This window comes from Astatotilapia calliptera, chromosome 22 (assembly GCF_964374335.1).
Source record: "Astatotilapia calliptera chromosome 22, fAstCal68.1, whole genome shotgun sequence".
Classification (NCBI taxonomy): domain Eukaryota; kingdom Metazoa; phylum Chordata; class Actinopteri; order Cichliformes; family Cichlidae; genus Astatotilapia; species Astatotilapia calliptera.
This window is the reverse complement of record NC_137442.1, coordinates 8093044-8113497: the sequence shown is the minus strand read 5'-3', so window position 1 is coordinate 8113497 and position 20454 is coordinate 8093044. Positions and strand designations below refer to the sequence as shown.

General features: G+C 39.1%; 1 protein-coding gene across 1 annotated transcript; it reads left to right on the top strand.

The window, feature by feature from the left end:
• Positions 1 to 467: 467 nt before the first annotated feature.
• Positions 468 to 19570, top strand: lypla2 (lysophospholipase 2). Its single transcript, XM_026156328.2, has 10 exons — positions 468 to 537; positions 9387 to 9479; positions 11052 to 11083; positions 13779 to 13844; positions 14105 to 14152; positions 14303 to 14373; positions 15727 to 15800; positions 15921 to 16022; positions 16190 to 16360; positions 17384 to 19570. Exons 2-10 carry the CDS (start codon positions 9402 to 9404, stop codon positions 17432 to 17434), a joined length of 693 nt encoding a protein of 230 aa, XP_026012113.1. The 5' UTR covers positions 468 to 537; positions 9387 to 9401; the 3' UTR covers positions 17435 to 19570.
• Positions 19571 to 20454: the final 884 nt, after the last annotated feature.

Genomic DNA, 20454 nt, shown 5'->3' with positions numbered 1-20454 from the left:
ATGCTTTCCATGAAGAATTAAGGCAACTCTGAAGATAAAAGGGAGATTCAGCCTGGTACTAGCTATTCAAACACATCTAGAGCTTTAATGTTTTATTCTAGTGACTAGTGATTTTTGTTTTTTATAAAAATGATCGAAAACCATAGTTAATGAAATTGGAACATTTTAGAATATCTTTTATGGATACAGAAAAAAGTATATGTGTTAAACATAAGCATAGTCATTCAAAAAAGACGTTTGTGCAATAACGGTGTTAACAGTGGGCAGTTAGTAAAGCTATATATGCAGTTAATGGGATTATTTGTGAAGATTTTTTAACTCGAAGTAAAAATATAGAATCGCTCACATTTACTCCCTAATTTGGATATAATGTAAAACTGAAAAAAATTACATTAAAATAAGAATAATAAAAGCAAGAGTATGCGGACCACAGCGGGCGTGGTTACACGATGACGTCTCCACGCACTGTACCGCCCCTTGCTTGTGAGCGGCCAGTAGCGGAAGTTCCGCTCCGTCGTGAACTGGGACAGCAAAGCGGTGAGTGTATGAGTCTGTGTTAGCTAGCGGGCCGTGGGTGTAATTTTAAATCATTTATCCTTACTCGAATGGGACCTTAACGGGGTCCTTTTAGTGCTTAAAGGGTCTCCTAAAAACGGGCGGGGTTTGGGGTCTGAATTTGATTCGTAACGTTTGTCCGAAGTAACCAAAAACAGAGACACACCGGTTGGAGACAATACAGTTAATGTGTGTGTGTGTGTGCGCGCGTGCGTGACGTTAGCTAGTAGCAGCTGTACTCCCACTGTTCCCGGTTATTGTGTGTGTGTGTGTGTGTGTGTGTGTGTGTGTGTGTGTGTGTGTGTGTGTGTGTGTGTGTGTGTGTGTGTGTGTGTGTGTGTGTGTGTGTGGGGTCGGCTAAACCTGGATTAAACCCGAGCGCATGGTCGGGAGTCAGGCAGTGTGTGTTTTTGGGGCAGCAGAGGCTTTGCGCTGCTGAATGCCATCACTACCGAGGATAAGGATGAGGCGCATATCAGTGCTAAGCTTCAACCATTCATTGTCTCTTTCCTGTTCGACACCACCCGCTTCCTCTGCTTCACACACCCATATCAACTCATTTTATCCGATGCCGTGAGGCGTTCTACAAATTTCGCTTTGTCTTCTTTGACATCAGCTAGCCAGCCGAGCTGTAACCCTCCATCAGCAGGCGGGGAGCGGGGTTAGCTGCTGCTACTGCTGGTGGTGGAGGGGGAGTAGGATGGTGGTGTGTTTGGTGGTGGTGGGGGGGGTGCCTGTCACTCACTGCCGCATATTATCCTGTTGTTTGCCAGCCATCCGTAGCCACTGAGCTGAGTGCAGCAGCCTGCTGCTGCTGCTGCTGCTGTGTGTGTGTGTGTGTGTGTGTGTGTGTGTGTGTGTGTGTCTTTGACGTGCACACGCGCACACACTGCAGCACGCCTCTGGTTTTTGTGTTTGATTTAAATGTAATTGGAGTCACGCAGGATGGAGTCTCGTGATGTTCAAACAGGCTACATTTTCTTTCTTTTTTTGGCCCGTTTTACCTAAAAGTAGTGGTGGGAGCTGCTGCTTTTCATTGAATATAGTTAATCATTCGGTCAGTCAACACTGGAGTAGTGCTTTTTCTAAGTGTCACTTCATCACATTACACCCTTTAAAATCAGGGAAAGATGAACTATAAATCGAGATACTATGATGTGATAATGCAGTGTGGTGTTACAGCATTAGTGGTTACATTTCCTGCCTGATTCAGTAACTTTTGAGTGTTCTGTATAGGCAAAAATAGCAAAATTACGGCACGAAGTTACAATGATTTTGATCAATAGTGAGGTCAAATTTCTTTAATATGATATCCAACGCGATTGATGGAAAATGTGTATTTATTATACTTTAAGAAGAACAAACAAGTCTTGTTAGCTCTTGAGACAAAGCTATTTTACAGACTAAAAAGACAGTTTTTATATTTTATGTAGATGTACCTTTTATATAGAAATACTTTTTTGCTACGAAAGATGTCTAAAAAATGTTTCTAATTTTTATGGTTTTTAATCATTTTTATTGAAAAATACATTTTAGAAATTATCAGAAGCAACTTTATTTATGCAATCTCTGCTGCTCCTTATTACAAACCTGTGGTTAGTGTTTGTTTCAATAAAAGTGGTAAAGAAAAATACTTTATTTATTTTAAAACGGAAAATATGTTTGAGAGTTTTATGTATTGCAATGTACTTGTGTTATTTTTAATTCCAAAAAAAAGAACAGATGGAGTGGTTATTAAAGGAAGAGTTTGATCAATAACACATTACTAGCAGTTTTACTTTTATCCTTCACTACCAGGTGTCTGCATCACACCAAATCTTAACAAACATGTTGTTTGTAGATGTGTTGTGTTTAAAATACTAATTCATCATCTCTTTGGACATCTGCCTCAAGGCTTCCACTGCAGCACGTGTTGTTATTGTATGTCTGTTATTCATGGTTCACTGTCGTGATTAGAAATGAAAAATTACAATCATAGCATTCAGTATAGAAAAACATGCATATATTATATGTGTGTGTGTTACAAAAAGTACCTTTATGCTATCCTCTCCATGTCGTTTATCAATTATTATAAAATACTCCGAAGTTATTGTGAAAAATTGCAGAAGTAGACTGATAACATTCATGGTACGAATTAAACGCATCACAATAGCACATATAAATTTACAGCGGGATCATAAATGACCGCGCTTGGTCACTTGAAGTGTTCTTAATAGCATTTTCTCACCTCTAATTTGTTTACTTGGGATGGGAGCAGGAAAAGTGCAGTTTTCTTGGACTACAGTACGAGGTGGGGAAGTTACTTCACTTGGTTCATTTTATGGCTAGTTGTTTCAGTTTGTGTACTCTATATATCTATGGTACTCAACAGGAAGGTATTTAGCTCAAAATTGCAGCATTGACCTCTTCACTATAACAAACCTGTCTGGAGTTCTTTCGAAACTGACTCAGACTACCCCCTCCAAGCTCCCTTCAGTGCGGTTACTGCACCTGAGTGTGATTACCGTGTTCACATCTGCTCACACGCACCACACCATGTGTGAAATAACAGTTTGATTTAAACAGATTGAACAGTGACACAAAATAAACGTGCTTTGAATTAAAGCATCTACTTCCTGGTGGGGAGTTAACGTTTAACGAGAGACAACATCAGAGGGAATTATTTCAAATTGTAATGGGGCACGGCAAATAATAAGAATTGTTCTTACGCGGTTGAAGTATCTAAGTAAGTAAATAAAGTATCCTTTATTTCTCTGACTGCAGTCCACTGTAGAATGGAGGGAAGCAGTTGTTTATGATGTTTAGCTTAGCTTAAACTAACAGGTTAGAAACACTGCCACCAGTTTTTGAAAATACAATGAAAACCTGTTTGAAATTAAAAAGAAAAAACTGTTCAGAACCGGGAATGCTAGAATTTGCAGTCAAACAAAACTGTGAAAAAAGCAGCAGATCCTCATTATTTTGGAGATAGAACCAGAAAGACTTGAACTGATGTAAATCTGAAATGCAATTTGGGATAATTTTTAATTGAACATCAGGAAACAGATCTTCATTTCTGATGCTGAGGTGTTGGTCCTGGCTGTAAATCTTTGAGTACTGGAATGTTATCAGTGGTTTCAGTTTTAGTGTTTGTGAGCTTTAAACATATAATCAAGCTAAACATTTAGTGTAAAGGCAAAAGATTGGCCCCTGGAGCACATGATTTGTAAAATTTCCGGCATATTTTAGATGCCGTTCTTCTCGTCATTCCATAACTGGTTACCATTTGTGGCATGATGCATAAATATGAACGTTTTGGCTGCTTTGTTTTACATAATTATTGAGTAAAGTGAGAGATTTTTGATGATGGAAACTGCAGAGTTAAATAAAACGAGGCTTGTTTCATTTTTTTTAAGACGCAGCTTGAATTGGACTTGATGGTGGTACACTATTTTTAACCAGCAGCCTCCTCCAGAAGCACATAGAGAGTGAGTGAGCCGTTGTTTCTTGGAGCCTACTTTGAAAGCCCACACAATGCTTTGTGCTGGGTCTCTGGGTTATGGGTCATTGTAAATCTGCTGAACAATAACAGGTAGAAAAAACTGTATAACGGAGATTAATTGTTTCTTTGCTTATGCTACCATGTTTCCTGAGCTCGTCCTACTTGTTTGAACAGATTGTCCGATTGTACCTGCACTCCTCCGTTTATCTTCTTATCATCTTTCTTTCTTTCACTTCTGCATTCATGCTGCCCACTCTATGTCTCTGCCTGTTCCCTGTCAGCGTCTGGAGTGCAGCTAAATTCAATTTGTTAATGCTGGATTAGTATTTATTTAAAGCAAGCTCTTTAATTGGATTCTTGTGTGTTTCTTAAAAAAAAAGAGCAATTCCTACTCAGTTTAAAATCTTTTGCAGAAAAAACTCAGAAATGAGGTCTGTTTTCCATTTTTACTTAACCAGGAGAACAAGTTTATAAGACAAGGTGAACAATTTTGTATTTGTATTTATAGGTTGCGACATTTTCATGTTTGAGCAGCCAAAATATTATGTAAAATAGCACAATAAAATTAAATACAGTAAGCTCATTTTAAATTGTACAGAAGAGATAATGATAAATAATATATATATATATATATGTCCAGAGGAATGATGTATATAATAGAATTGAAACAAAATGTAAAAAATTGCTCAGGTATTTTTAGATGTTCTTCTAGTATCATGATTTTAAAGTTAACCACTGAAGAGAGGTCCTTCAAATTTTTAGGGTAAATATCTGGTCTGTGAAATTGGACTACAGGAGTGGAGCTCATGTTAAGATGGAATGATGGATGCTTGAAGTTCCTGAAATATTTGAACACCCGATCACTGATAGCAGATTTTGTGGTCTGTAAAAACCTCACTTTGGCTTTTAGAGAATATTTTATTCAGTTTCTTACATACAAGTCACATACTATTATTTAAAATGGTCAGGTGAATGGTTTCACACATATGAAGGCATGAATATGAGGGGGAAAAAAATCATTTTTATTTATCTTTGTGGGAATTTATGCTTCAGATGAATGTCTACATCATAGCTACGTCATAACTGCAAACCCATCTGAAACCCCTCTGCCGTAACCTGACCTGCAACTCTCTAGAAATGTAAAGTAAATGTCACATTGACGCAGACCAAAACTATTGTGAGTGGCCTGTTCAGTACTGTCAATTCCCCCAATAATAATAATAATAATAATAATAATAATAATGACTCCAAAATGATGGCAATTCCTTGAGCGGGATTGCTGAAGCTACCAGAAATGGTGTGATGGAAATGTACAAGGAATCTGAAAAACTTGAGGGATAAATATGAAACATAGAAGGGGAATGAAGTCCCAGCATTTTGTTTCTATTGACTGTCGCTGCATAAAAACACAACCACAAGGTAGCTGACACATAATGTGCTACCACATGCGTTGGCCGCTTACAAATACTTCATTACTACACTGCACTTTTTAGAGTCCATATTCGTGAAGCAGTTAAATTAGTTTTACATAGAATTTCATAAGAATATTGAATAAAATGGCTGCTCAAAAATAATGTTAGTGGTATTTTTAGATATTTTTCTCTCTTTATCCCTTGAGAAAACTGATGATAGATACCTGAATTTTTTTTTTTGAAATTCCCATCAAGAAGTTTATTTTTACCCTGGATTTTTTTCAGATAGTTTGATGAAGCAGCATGGAATGACCTAGAAGAAAGGAGCTTAATTACACTGAAAAATTCAGAAATAAAATTTGGGATTTTAGTCAAATGGCTTCCAACCTCGAGATCAAGACGATTTTAACCTGTCCATCAAAATCTATCAGTTATCTAACTTGTGCCTTTTTTAATGAAATATTCCTTAGAGTTCCAAATATTTATTTAAGTTAAATGTGTTTAGATAGAAAAATGTAATTCTTTGATGTTTATAAGTTGTAAGGAATCAGTTATTAATCTGGTGGTCTTTTAGCATAAATAGCTCACTGAACATATTATTTTGTATATTCAGATTTTGAGAGCTGAGCAGCAATATTCTTTTAGTTTTTAACAAGTTGTTTGGATGTAGAAGTACCTTTTTTTTCATGCATATTCACTCTGTGCAGAAAAAGCAGCACAATTTGTTGGAAAACACAAAATGTTAACTTTACAACAAATTTTCACTCTTTGCCCTGCTAATCCTGTTTACCATAAAAAAAAAAGGCTATTTCCTGCAGCTTGCCCATTCATTATTAATCTAGTACTCATTTATCAGTTGATGCAAAAACGAACAGACTTCTATTGTCCACACTTCGGATTTCACATATTTCGGCTGCAGATATGACCTTCAGCTAATGATTTGTCACCTGGTACTGACAGCACGTGCAGCATTTAGCTGCTTGATCTCAACATCTGTGAAATTTTAACAGCCGAGGCGCTGAAGGTTTATACATTAACCTTTGTGCTTCCATATTTCTTTGTCTCCTTGTTGCCCATTTACCAATTGGACAGTTTGCTGTCTGACCCACCCGTCCCGTCTCCCATATCCTGTCCAACAACATCAGGATGTTAGAGGCTTTTACTGCTGGACTTTACTGTAAAACAACAACCTGATCTCCTGCCTGTTATTGACGGCTGAATCGCGCCAGTCAGCGGTCCATTTTACAGTCAAGAGAGGGCATTTAGTTTATTTGATGAGTCTATTCAGTTGCTGACTACAGAAACCTGCATGGCACAAATGCTTTTTTTTTTTTACTGACTGCTTTACCTTCACCAGCAGCTCCATTATGTGTTTGCATGTGTGAGCGATATGTTGACCTTTGTTGTTCCCGTGTGACAAATGAATGGCTGCACTGATAATGAGGTTTTTATAACTGACACAGAGAGCTGTTGAATGTCACCGCTGATGTCCAAATAACATCCAGTCCTTCTGAGCTACACGCAAGTAACTCTCGACATGCATCTGCACAGCCCCTGGTTTGAATAGGCTGTGCTCTATTTAAATATTTGAATACATCCTGGGGAGGTGAACATTTGATATTGAATGAGCAGTGAGGCTTAGAGAAGGAGAAATGTAATGAACTTCATAATCCAGTGTAAATATAGCTCTACCAGCATGATTTCCATATATTGGCCCGTGTTCTTTATAATACAGTACACCCAACTCGGTGTTTTTAGTGATGTTCCTGGCTACTGATTTACTGGTCAGTTAAACAGGAGAAGAAAATAAGAGTAATAGATGAGTCTGAAAATAAGAAAGCATTCCAAAAGGAGGCTAAATTAACCCCAGTGTGGCAGGCCAAGTTCAGATATGTCTGTACAGATAATGTGTGTTTATTTAAGCGCCTTTTCAAATCATTAAATATGTTTTTCAGTTATCAGATCATATTTGAAAGTCTCATAAATTGCTTGATGTCAGATTAGTTAAACTGGTTAACCTTAGCAATGCTACCTTACATGCTGCTAGTAGCAGCATGTGCTACTAGCAGCATGTCTGTACATCTGTTTACTCTGTCACAGCTGATGTAAAGAAAACTTACAGAAAAACCAATGTTACTTAAAAAACATTGAAACAGTCGGCGGCTGCCAGATGATTTCATTGAATTTTGTTTACAATCTGCAACCGGCTGGAACTTGCGGTGACTAAATGGTTGCTCGCAGGTTTGAGGGCATTGCACACTCACGACCACTTGCGATTGCACAGGTCACCTGATAGGAGTCAACCTTTGTGCAGTGGTTACAGTCACAGTCTGACTTGGTTTGCAAATCATTACTAATTTATAACCGTTGTAAATTAAGAAAATATGAAAAAGTAGTTTAACCATGTGAGATCTAAGAGATTTATGCTTCTGCGCTATGTCTGTTGTAGGTTGGTCATAGCTGCAAACAGCTTTTTGTTGCTGAGTAGCGGGCAGAACTGTTCTGGTCGTGCGCATCTCTAATTTTATTGCCAAATAAATTTACAGTTGCACGTTATATTAATGGAACTATTTTAAGTTCACAGGACTCATGCAGCACAGTTTGCTCTTAAAATAAGTTTGTGATCATTGCATTTATTGTTGGCTTCTCCACCTGTGACGATATCACAGCCTAGTAACCATTAATGCTGACACTCATGAATGCATGTGTGAATGGCAACACTCATAAAAAAACACACATCAACAAACAGAAAGCTGTCTCTCCCTCTCTGTAATCTGAAAACATCTGAGCTTCAATAGTGATTTATCATTGAAATCGTAGCAAAGACTGACAGTATCATACGCTCGCACCTTTCATCTCAGCCGAGCCTCCCAGGGTACAAAATCTGAGAGCCGCGCAACAAGTATAAACTGAGCTCTGAGTGGACATTGTAAGAAATAACTGAATACAATAAATAACTGAATAAATAAATTCAATAAATAACTGAATCTTCATCTGGTTCCTCTTAGTTTTTCCACATTCAGCCAGGTAAAATAAATCCTGCTGCAGTAAATCAAAGAAACCAATCAGCATGGTTTAAACACCTCGCTTTGGTGGAGTGTGGTATACCGTGGGTAATGTCAGTATGAAGGCTGCGTGTATTAAAGCTGACAGTGATTCAGACCTCTGCCTCTGATTAAATTAACTATTAAGTTAACCTGGTTCATCTTGATAAATTTTTGTCAACTTGGTTCTAGAGAACATGTCAGAGTCCAAAGTTTAAGCCCTCCTCCTTTGTAATTTTTGTCTTCTGCAAAGCCATCCAATATGCCAGATCATGAGTAGTTTCAAGCCCCTGGGGCACATTCAAGATCCACAAGGAGGCTGTTGGATGACAATGACAAAGATAGAAAGAGAAAGTAAAAGCAAGAACTGTTCCAAATATAAATGAAACAGAAAAACTAGAATATGAGTGAAGAAGCCACTTTCTGGTGCTCCCTTATTCGTGAGAGGTCACCATAACACCATCAAACTGATGATCTTTTGCTTGTTAGGCGAATATGAAAATGTTATATTATTAAACCAGTTTGATTTGAGATTAGAGCTGATTCTGTTGGAGTAAAGGAGCTGTGTGATATCCAGTGATTTCTAGTATTAAAAACATGTATCCTCCAGAAAAAGCTCCGGAAGATTAGTGTCATGACTCAACTTCCTTCTCTGCTACAGGAATAAAAGAAGCTGCCATGAACTTTGAGCGGATTTTACAGTTTTGATCTGCTGTGTAAAAAGTCTTAGAGTTAACGCGAAGGACTGAAAACTGTGAAAATGCTTAAATTATCTCAAAATGTGTGAATGTTAAATGAAGCATTTTGTTTAGCTTGAAGTCGCTTCTCACTGTGCAATCTGCAGGCAGCTGAAATCTTTTTTTTTCTTTTTTCTGTTCTCGTTTTTGTCTCCAGCACCTCTTACAGTGTATGTGTGGCAACAACATGTCTGTGCCGCTGCTCGCCGAGGCTGTGACGGTGTCTGGGGTGGAGAAGGAGACCGCGGCGGTGAGTGAAAGCACAAAACCTAATATAACTTTATTTACCTCAAACGCTGCTGGAGTGTTTTTTGTGGCCTTAATCAAACAGTGCTTTTAATTTTGACTTTGGCTGCTTGGGCAACTCTGCCCAACTAGAAACAGAAAAACAGGTGAGACAAAGACTATGAGGTACTCAAAGCTGTCACTTGTGACACGAAGTTTGGCGTAAGACCGAATGGAAATTGTTTCCGAGCGGCACTTCACACTTCTGTGAAGTATGGTGAACCTTGGTGTCACATCTGTGCTGTGGAAACATTCAGGCTAACAAGACAGGTGTAATTTAAATAAAAATAAATAAATAAATAAATAAAAACCCATAACAGTCGCAGAAAAAATGGTGTTTATATACTTACCTAAAAGCAGAACAAGCTCCCGATTAAGTGTGGTTTTGTCATTTAATTTTTTTTTGTTTTTAGGATCACATTAAAATGTTATTTTTAAAACTTTCATTTATTTTACACACCTGACTAAATAATAAGCCACCTACACAAAGACCCACAAATCAATACTAGCCCTCAGAGGGTCCTGGGGACATGTCCTTGGGATCACGAATGTCAGTTTGCTTTATATCTGACAGCACGAAAAAAACTAAAATGCATGCAAATCTGTGTTGCTGCCAATTATTGACCCATCTGAGGGCCTAATAAAAACAATAATCAAACATTTCTTGAAATGTAGTTAGAACAAATATAGAACTGGCGGGTGCTGGCGCCTATCCCAGCTACCATAGGGCGAGAGGCAGGGTACACACTGGATGGGTCACCAGTCTGTTGCAGGGCTAACACATAGAGACACAGATAGAGATACAAATTTCCACCCAGCACTGTGATCAATATCAAGAAATTGGACTTTTTGTACTTCTGTAGCCGTGCCAGTCCTGTTTTATGGCTCACCTGTAGCTTCACCTGCAGCAGCACATGTAACGAGTGTTACAGCAGAGTAATCAGGCCCATTGTGTCAACACTCAGCTGGATCTCAGAGTGAAAATTAAACAAGTCTCTTATCAGGCTGTTACTGGATACTGTGCAGGGTTTTGTTAAACATCAGGATCAAAGCTGACTGTTCCAGCTCTGAACCCTACATGGAAGAAAAGTGTTTTGATCTGCGCAAAGAGCCAATTCTCTGACTTCTAGCAAACAAACATCGAGTTGCCAGTCTTCTGAACTGTCATTAGTCCCTTTCATGGTTTCTCTGCAGGAAGTATCATGTGTGGAAACTCGCAGTGAGAGTAGATCTTGGCAGGAATGTAAGACTGGCACCTGGTTTTCTTCTGCAAACTTGTAGCTGTAGCACTCTGTGTCCAGAAGGCTGGTAAATTGTATTGAAGATCAAAGAGGGTTTTTTTTTTTTTTTTTTCATCTGTGAAGTGCAAGATGGACTTGAACATACTGTCCAGATCACAGGAAGAAAAGTTTCTGTTATCAATCAGTACTGGGAACAGATAAGGCCTCTGTGTCTGCATTTAGAAGGAAGTGTTTCCCATTTATTTGTGAAGCCTGTGTAAGAGAAAATAATTCTGCTGTCTCCATCTGTGCTGCAGGTGATCTTCCTTCATGGTTTGGGAGACTCAGGGTGAGTAACTTTATTTCTGTTTTCTGTGAGGTGCAGTTAAAAAGTTCAGTTCCAGTTTGCAGTTAAAAAGTTTCTGATCATACCTTGAAGGATATCTTCTTGTGCACCTTTGGGCCGCTTGTTTTTTTTTTTGTAGATCGCCCTGTTGGAGTTTTGTCTGACCACTCGTATTTTTACCTCTTTTGTCAAAACAGTCATTTACCAAGATTTGTATTTTGAGCCAAATCTGAGGGAGCTGCTTTTGGTGAATAGAACAGGTGATGAGCAGAGCCTCAAATGCCATCACCTACAGACCACATCATTTCTGGTTAAAGGTTTCCCTCGCACAGCTCAAAATGTTACAGGGACAAATTCAGAGTGTATGGTGGAGGAAAAACCCAAAAGCATTCATGTAGCAACATAAAGGCATAAAGTATGCTAGGGTGCGCTTGGGTCAGAGAGATGCAGTTTTCATTATCGAATGGTGAGTGTTAGGCTCTCTTAGTGCGGATTCATCTCTGGAGACAATACACAACAGTGCAGCAATTGTGAATACAACCTACAGGCATACATCAAGCAAGCTGCAATTATAATGCCTGCTTTAACCCCACAACACTAACGTCCAGTTTTGTAACACTATCACTAATGCTGGGTATATTTTTATCCGATATAATATACCCAATAAAACAAAGAAATGACGAAACTGTCCACTCACTCCTGGGACACATTAGCCTTGTCAAGTAAAGGTGCATTCTCACTGAATCTCTGACATCTGTGGGAAAAGTTTTAAAAACAAAAGACCAGCTGACTATAAATGTTTTACCATATGAATTTCCCTTGGAAATTACCACTAAGTAATTTTTATTCAACACTTGATGAAAATCACGCGACATTAGTGTTCTAGGGTTAAGAGGCGTCCACACAGGAAACAGCTAGCAGTAACATGGCAACAATGTAGAAAGTCTGCGATATTCAGCGATTTCATGTGATGCCAGGCAAACACAAAGCGAGTCTGCAGTTTCTCAACTTCAAGGCGAGTGATTGAAGTGACTACCACTGAGAGCAAAGATTACCACTGATTGACATACCGTATTATAGGGTAGTAAATATATTAGAGGGTTGCCTAGGTAACCAGAGCCTGAACTATCTGCTAGCAACCACCTGTCAGCTGCAAACCAATTTGCAAGTGAATTGCTTTCTCTGTGGACGCCTGTTCAGGCACGGACACTGTGAGCTCTGTAGGATTTACTGGTCACCCTGCATTCCTGCTCTCACCTGTGGACACAAACTGAGTCAAGCAAAAAGAATCGAATTGCAGATACAAGTACTTTTCTCCAAAAGGCTGTCTGGATTCTCTCTTAGAGGTAGGATGAAGAGCTCCACTATTCAAGAAGGGCTCACAGTAAGAGCCAGTTGAGGTGGTTTGGGTATCTGACCAGGATTCCTTCTGGGCACTGCAGGCTCTTCAGCTGAAACCTGCTGTGTTGTGGTTCAGCTCATCACCAAGACTCTTGATATGTGGATAATAGTTAAAACGTTTTGCATTTCCATTTATGGAGTATAACTGGAACAGTTTTCCAGTGGACTTGCAACAAGGTTCAAGCATTATTCAGTTCAAAGAATTTCCAAAACCTGCTTTTGGAGAAATTTGAAAACGATGCCTGATAGTATATATATATTTATGTTAATCATTATGTCTGTACATAGACATAGACAGGGAAGTGGGTGTGCCGATGATCATGATAAACCAACAGAGTGTTGAGCATGGTGTAGGGATTAATATTTATGTACCTGCTCCTTCCTACTCCAAGTCGGACATTATGATTGAGTTGGTATTTCATGTCACATAGATTTTGTTGATTTTGTATGCACACATATATCTGTGTATATGTATATGCAGATATGTGTGTTAATATAGGTTATCATCATTATCACACACAAACCATGTCACTTTGAAAGAGAAGCTGAGGTCTGTGATGAAGTGGTCAAAACAGGATTTCCAGGGAGCGATCTAAAAATGGGAGCCAGGCTGAAAGCAGGCCAGAGATGGAAGAGAAGATGAACTGATTCTTAAAAGCTGCCCAAACCTTTTGGATCACACTTTAAGCGGCACCTAATTGATTTTTTTCCCTTGTAATTATAGTTCACATAATTTGAGTTATTTCCCTTTTTTTGTTTAGATGTTTGTTTCATTGGGCTGAATGTGAGCAAAAAATTCACAGGAGAAACATTCCTACATGTACAAATCATTACATAAACAGCACAGTAGCAGAGGGTGGTGATGCAGAGTTAATGACAATAATTAATTTTAAAATCCTGCATTTGGCTCTTGCTGCTTTTGCACTTGACTTTAATAACATGCATTTAGTGGCCTTTAGTCATGTGTAATTGGTGCCAACATTCATGTGGTTGAATTTCATAAAGCAGCACTTACAACATTATGAATGTCTAATTTAAAAAACGACTTAAATCAGTACATGATGACAGCTTGTCCTCAGTACAGTTTTAGTGCTCCTCTGTAATGGAGATGAAAAATCATTTCACACATGCTGATCGTTGTACATCAAGAGAAATAATTTTCTACACGCGTTACTTCAGCGTAGAAGTGACTTTCATGGACTTGGTTGTAATGCTTTTGGGGTGGATGTGCTGCATATTAGTGGTTTTACTGTTGCTTGATTAGGAACAAAGAGCTGCTCTCTCTGTTTTCTGTCAGGCATGGGTGGGCGGATACTTTGACTGGGATCCGGCTGCCTCACGTCAAGTTTATCTGCCCCCACGCGTAAGTCTTTTTTTCTCATGTCACGATTTGATTTATGCCACTAAGAATTTTGTTTGTCGGGACTTATGTGGATTGATTTAAAAAAAAAAAAAAAAAAAAGACTTGTAGGCAAATAAATGCTCTGTAATGTTTATTTGGTGCGTTTTAAGCCAAATTTTTGCCAGTCATTCAAGTCGTTTGGAGTTAATAATGTGTTACTGTAACGTAGCTCCTGGCTGCTGTTTTCCCATCATGTTTTCATTGCCTCTCCTCCGCTGCAGGCCCCCCATTCCCGTTACACTCAACATGAAGTCGATGATGCCCGCGTGGTGAGTTGGCGTGATGAAAGAGGCGGCCTTTTAGCTCAACACTGGATGCCATTGTTTCCCTGGAAACCACAATAGCCTCCCATATTGCCATTGACAATACTGCAATTGTATCCATTCATTTTCCTTATGCTGGGCTTTACTTGTGTGCAGGTTTGACCTCATGGGTCTCAGCCCCGACTCTCCAGAGGACGAATCTGGAATCAAGAAGGCAGCAGAAAACAGTGAGTTTAATGTGTTTAAATATCGAACAAGGGCCACGTGTGTGGGTTGATAATAGCAGGGAAGCACTAATACGCTGTCATTAAATGGTGATTGGAAAGCTTCCAGACTGCTGCAGCTTCAGTCTGGTTTTACATCCCTCTATTTAGTGGTTAGTATCTTCTCTTGTATGCACCTTAACTCCTTGAAGCTTAAGCTAAAGAGGGTGCTTACACCATTAAATATATAAATGTGAAATACTTAAAGTGCACCTATTATACTGCTTTCCAGCTCTACTGCAATACATTTCTGTCACTAATAGCTCAATATAATCCCTTTTTTATGTGATATTGGGCCTTGGTGGAGCCTTTTAGATCACTCTGAAATGAGCTGTTTTTAGCTCCTCCACATTTAAGACAAATTTCTTCTGATTGGCTGCCACTCACAAGCAGAATGTTTGAGCACCAGGAAGGCAGCGGCTCTGTAGGCACAGCTAGAGCTGCATGCCTGAGATGACCCTATAAATTATCCCCTCTTTATGACATTATTAACAGCCAAGCTTCCAAAATAAGTCTGTGAATCTGAAAATTTTTAGTGCAACTTCAGGGCAAAATGTTTGATGGATGGATTGTTCTTGTTCATAGGCACAAATTGTCCCACCAGAGATTTGGGTCTCCTCCCAGCCTCCAGATTTGAGACTGGAGAATCTTTAGAAATGCTTTAAATTCTTATATCATAAATCCCTCTGCTGTTAAATAGATCAAAAACTCTGCTAAAAATTTAAGGTTTAAACCCCACCACCACCACCACCACCACCACCTGCAATTTTTCTAATCATTTAATGAACATTTAAGAATACAGCACTTTGAGTCAACTGTAGTTGTGATTTGGTGCTGTGTAAATAAAATTTAATTCAATTGTAAGACTATGAGAGGCTTGATTATACTTGATTGTAAGATTAATGTTATGTAGGCGATTTAAAACGGATGTTCTTGACACTGATTAGTTAGTTTGTGAAAAATGTTCAGTCTTTGCGTATGTACTTGTCTGTAAAAAACAAACAAACAAAAAATAAACTTCAAAGAGAAAATCTCTAAAAGTGTGTGCTGTTATCCTCTTATTTAGACTGTTATAAAATGTCACTGCTGTGTATGAAGACTGTCTTCACCCTCTTCAGAGCAGCTATAAAAACTTTTTTCTTTGAATATCCACATGCCAAGTATGGATTACATTTTTTAAGCCAGCTGCAAAGTTGACAGGAAGTCAAGTGGAACATTTTTGTTGGAAATTTGCCACATAAGACTTATTTCTTCCTTCTTCTACGCTACCCACCCCTTTGTTTGGCTTCACTAACGGGTTATTCTTGCTTCTCACAGTCAAGGCCATAATCGAGCACGAGGCCAGAAATGGGATCCCTCCAAACCGTATAATACTTGGCGGTTTCTCTCAGGTGGTTTTTTTTTTGTCTTGGTGCTACATGTTGTGAATTGCATTTACATTATTATATATACAAGATCAATATCGTAAATGCATCTATTAAAGGTTGTCTGCTTCCTGTGTTGCTCCTCAGGGTGGGGCCTTGTCCTTGTATACCGCCTTGACCTGCCAGCACCAGTTGGCTGGTGTTGTGGCCCTCAGCTGCTGGCTTCCACTTCACAGGAGTTTCCCATCGGTACAGTCACAGTTTCACTGCAGAGGAGAAACATCCTTCCCTGCCTGCTCCTCTTTTCAACACAATGCTGATACCTTCATATGATTTTTAACATGTCACCCTGCCAGAAGGTTTTAGTGAGAAAGCTACGCTCAAAGCTAAATTCTACTTCTATGTCTGTCCCACAGGCGTCAAGCGGCAATAAGAACCTCCCAATCCTGCAGTGCCACGGTGAGATGGACGCCATGATTCCCGTGCAGTTTGGTGCCATGACGGCAGAAAAACTGAAATCCATAGTCAACCCTCAAATGATTACCTTTAAAACCTTCCCAGGGCTCCCTCACAGCTCCTGTCCTCAGGTACTGTTGTTCACAAATCACACTGATAACTTCTTCTAAAAAGCTTGTTTTACTTCTTTCAAGGTTGAATCAAATATTTAGCTAATTTACATTTTTGTGACATCCTGATTACATTCACCAAAACGAAAGCATTGCATCATCCACCTGGGTGAATTAGGCAATGTTAATTAAACCTTTAAATGAAGGTTTTTCTCTTGAAATAAAGATAAGGAAATTTTTATTTCAAGAGAAAAATCTTGAAGACAATTACCAGGCCTCTGGAGAACTTCAAGATAGTTTGAGGATGTAATTTAGCCATTTAAATCAGCTGTATTAGATCAAGGATGCATCTAAAACCTGCAGGACACCAGCCCTTGAGACCTCGAGTTCCCCCACCCCTGATTTAGAGGATAAACTCTAAACAAGGGTTGTTGTTTTTTGTTTTTTTTTTCCATGATGCACTCTTCCAGCTCAAACTTTGCAGGTGGATCAAAACAGAACCGCTTGGGTCTCTGGTACAATTTTTATTACCCGTGATTTTTAATGTTTCAGATTTGCTTCTAAAGCTGTTCTTTCAAATGTAGATGTCTCTAAAACGCTGTGATTTTAACAGCTTGACACTTGAATCAAAAGAAAAGTCTTAAAGAAGGTTTGCAAATCAAACATTTATACACATATATATGCAGAAAAACAGGGTTGTAGGAGTTTACAGAACGTCCTTCTCTCAATAATGAAGTCTGTGGGCTATATACGAGTCTCCAGCACAGCTTGTTAAGCTTCCTAGTGTCACGGGCTTTGATGTTGTTAGCCCAGCAGATGGCTAGAAAGAAAACTGCACTAGCAACAGAAAAAGTGCAACATTTTGCTGCACACATTTTTCTTGAAAAACCCTAAGTTTCCTGATGAAGTAGAGTCTGCTCTCTCCATTTGTGTGAACAGCCTCAGCGTTACATTTCCAGTCCAGCCTGTTTTTCAGCTGAGATGAGTCCTGAATCATCTGTTCAGCTTCTCCACTGTACCAACATTTGGTCTGCTCTCTTGCAGGAGATGGCAGCTGTAAAGGAATTTATCGAGAAGCTTTTGCCCCGGATCTGACCTCACCTCATCCCCACTGTGACCCCCTTTGAGACACTGACCTTTCACCCCTTTTCTGCCATTCTCCCACAGGAAACAGCCATGAGCACCCCCTCCCACACACATCCACGAGACCGCAAACATACACGAACACGCACATATTTAGTAACGATGATAACGATGATTTGACCCACACTGCTAAACCAACCAAATCTTCTCCTGCGGTCCAGCAACACTCATACTGTTAACAGATTTGTCAAACACACTGATTTGAAGTGCTTGCATTCACACGTCTTAGCCTTTGGAGGGAGAAACACTGAAAACTCAAACATTAAATTCCTGTTTGGCTTCTGTTTTACAACTTCTGTCTGTTGCCTCATTCTCATTTCCCCTCATTTTTACATCATTTAGCTTCTCACTCATTGCTACACTTATCCTTCTGGCATTGCTGTGTGACTTTGTAAATCAAGAAAATCAAGATTAACACAGAGCAAATAAGCAGGTTGGTACTCGCCTGCAAACACACCACTGTTTAAAGGTGCAGTCAGACCAGATTATGCATCCTAATTCTTTTTCCTGCAGTTTGACGTGCCTTCTTAGCTTCACAGGTGGAGTCGCGTGAAACTTTAATATGTGATTGCTCTCAAGGTGCATGAGTTTGAGGGGAAAAAAGGTGGATTTGGCTTCTTATTCATTCTTGCTTTATGACTACAGCCTAAAAGTTGGGTGCATGAACATAAGCAGTAGAAACACAAATAAAATGCAGCATAATCTACAAGCTTGTAGAGGCCTGCCATGTAATTGCCCGATTTGTTTATGCTTGCAATCCTACCCGCCCTGTCTCCTGAACCCTTCTGTTATCTGGTCTGACTGCAGCTTCACTCCAGTGTTGGGTACCCAACAGAGTTTGACTCGGGGATAGTGAGCGCCAACCCATCCTTTCCAATCATGACTGCGGCCTGTCCAGGTCTTGCATCGTTAACAGCAATGGCTCTTTTTACTAAATCTTGCACACAAGGCTGCCATGCTGCTTCTTTCCTCTTTTTTTTAAATAAATGTGATCAAACATCATGGAAGTATATGATCAGAGTCCAACAGAAATAAAGCTAATCAGTGGATACTCGTGCTACCCTGTGCTGTTTCTTTCAAAGCGTGCACACCTGCAGGTTGATCTGCTTTCTATGTATCTGTATGTGAAAGTACCTCAGTTTGTTCCTTTAGGCCTAAAGGCGAATGACTGATGATGGCTGCAGACCTGCACAGACTGCACACCATGACTGGTTTCAGCAGCGGTTCACCCCCACTAACAGCCGCCTCCTCTTCATGAATTCCTGTTGATTTCCACTATTTATTTTCTTTAAACCTCTGGTAAAACACACTTCCTCTACATTTTCTTCCATAACACCAACACAGTCTCGCTCCCTCCTTTGGGTCCCCACTAATAAAATATGGAAAGGTCAGCAACACTATTATATTCCACTTTAGAAAATAATGGCTATACAAAGGGAGCACTTTGGCAAGAAAATGGTCCAACATAATTGAAGGGTGAAAAAAAATCAAAGTTAATCTTTGAACAACTTGTGATCTTTGGACATAGGAGTGTAACTCTGAGGAGTCGTGTGTGTGCTTAAACATATATATATATCAGGTGTTTTACAGTTTTTCCTTTGTGAATATTGATTTTGCTCTCTTCTTAATTTCCTGTTCTGCTGTATCACTGTTCCCAACCTGGTTTTAAAAACAAAAAACCAGTAGAGAAGGATGAAAGGCATCTGTTTTGATTGTTGTTCACAACTCGATGAATGTGTCTCCTCTCCTCGACTCCTTGTGTATTTTTCTTATTTTTTTGCTCTAATTAGGTCCGTTATTTTCTCTTTGATGTGTTTGCCATTTTTTCTTTCATCATTCCACTTGTTCCTCTCGTCTCGTGTCTTTTCTCCTGGGTTGTGTTGTTGTGGTTTGTTTTATTTTTTACTTTTTTTTTTTTTTTTAATGTTGTTTTGTCACTGTTGTCATCTCATCCTTTTTTGTGTTGGTTTATAATGATGAGCATTAAGGAAACGTGTTCAGGTGAGGCTGAGGTGGTCTCTCCTCTTTTTTTTTTTTTTTTTTTCTCCAAAACACCTGTATGCGTAATAATAAAAAAAGAAAAAAGTCCGTCTGAGTTGAGCGTCACTCATTTTTCTAATGTGTATCTGCAGATTCATACACACTCATTCATGGGGTTTCCATATTTTTACTCTCTAATAATAATCTAATCTAATATCTAATAATACTTTAATGGTCGTGGGCAGCGTTTCAAACACTTGATTATTTTGAATGTTTCTATGATATGACGTAGACAACATCAAAGACTTTTATTGATAAATAAGTCACATCTACGCCGAGTCAGCATTAACCTTTGCTGACATGCAGCACATCAGCTTCTGGGTCGAATATTGATTGATGGTGATCCATTCCTGCCCTATCGGTGCTTGAACTTGATCATAGTTTGTGGGCGTCTTCGTCCACTTGCTTTTTAAGGATTAACCATGGATTTGCAATCCGATTAACATGTGAGGAATGTAGCCTTGGATTCAAAATCTGAATTTGATGATTTTGCAGCCACTTAGTTACAAAGTTTGTTTTTTTACTCCATCATGGTGAAAAATGGAGAGAAATTACACCTTGATCCTTGGTAAAAGCTGGTCTTTGAGGATGTTTTAAGTCTTGTCAGTCTGTCAAAGGTGTCTCCTTTTGCTCTGAAGAAAAACTTTGCCCACTGAAGCCAGTTTTGAAGGAGTTCTCACATACTTGGAGCACGTGTCAGTGGCTTTTCCTTCACATGCCTTGCAGTTAGGTTAAGGGTGGCTGTGCCTCAGGAGGTAGCCATGTGTGATGGAAAGAAGCTTAAAGACACTAAATTAAGTGCTTTATGACTCAGACTGGGTGACTGTAGCTTATAGTAAACACTGGATTCACATGTGAGTTTGTATAGATTCAGCTCACTTTATTGATCCCAGGAAAAAAATCATTTGCAGCTAACCTGCATAACCTACAAA

Bases quoted from the DNA above. Each gene is read 5' to 3' on its own strand.
- lypla2 (XM_026156328.2), top strand. From the start codon at position 9,402: ATGTGTGGCAACAACATGTCTGTGCCGCTGCTCGCCGAGGCTGTGACG. The intron at 11,084-13,778 runs GTGAGTAACTTT...GTTTTCTGTCAG, and splicing joins CATGGTTTGGGAGACTCAGG to GCATGGGTGGGCGGATACTT. The intron at 13,845-14,104 runs GTAAGTCTTTTT...CCTCCGCTGCAG, and splicing joins AAGTTTATCTGCCCCCACGC to GCCCCCCATTCCCGTTACAC.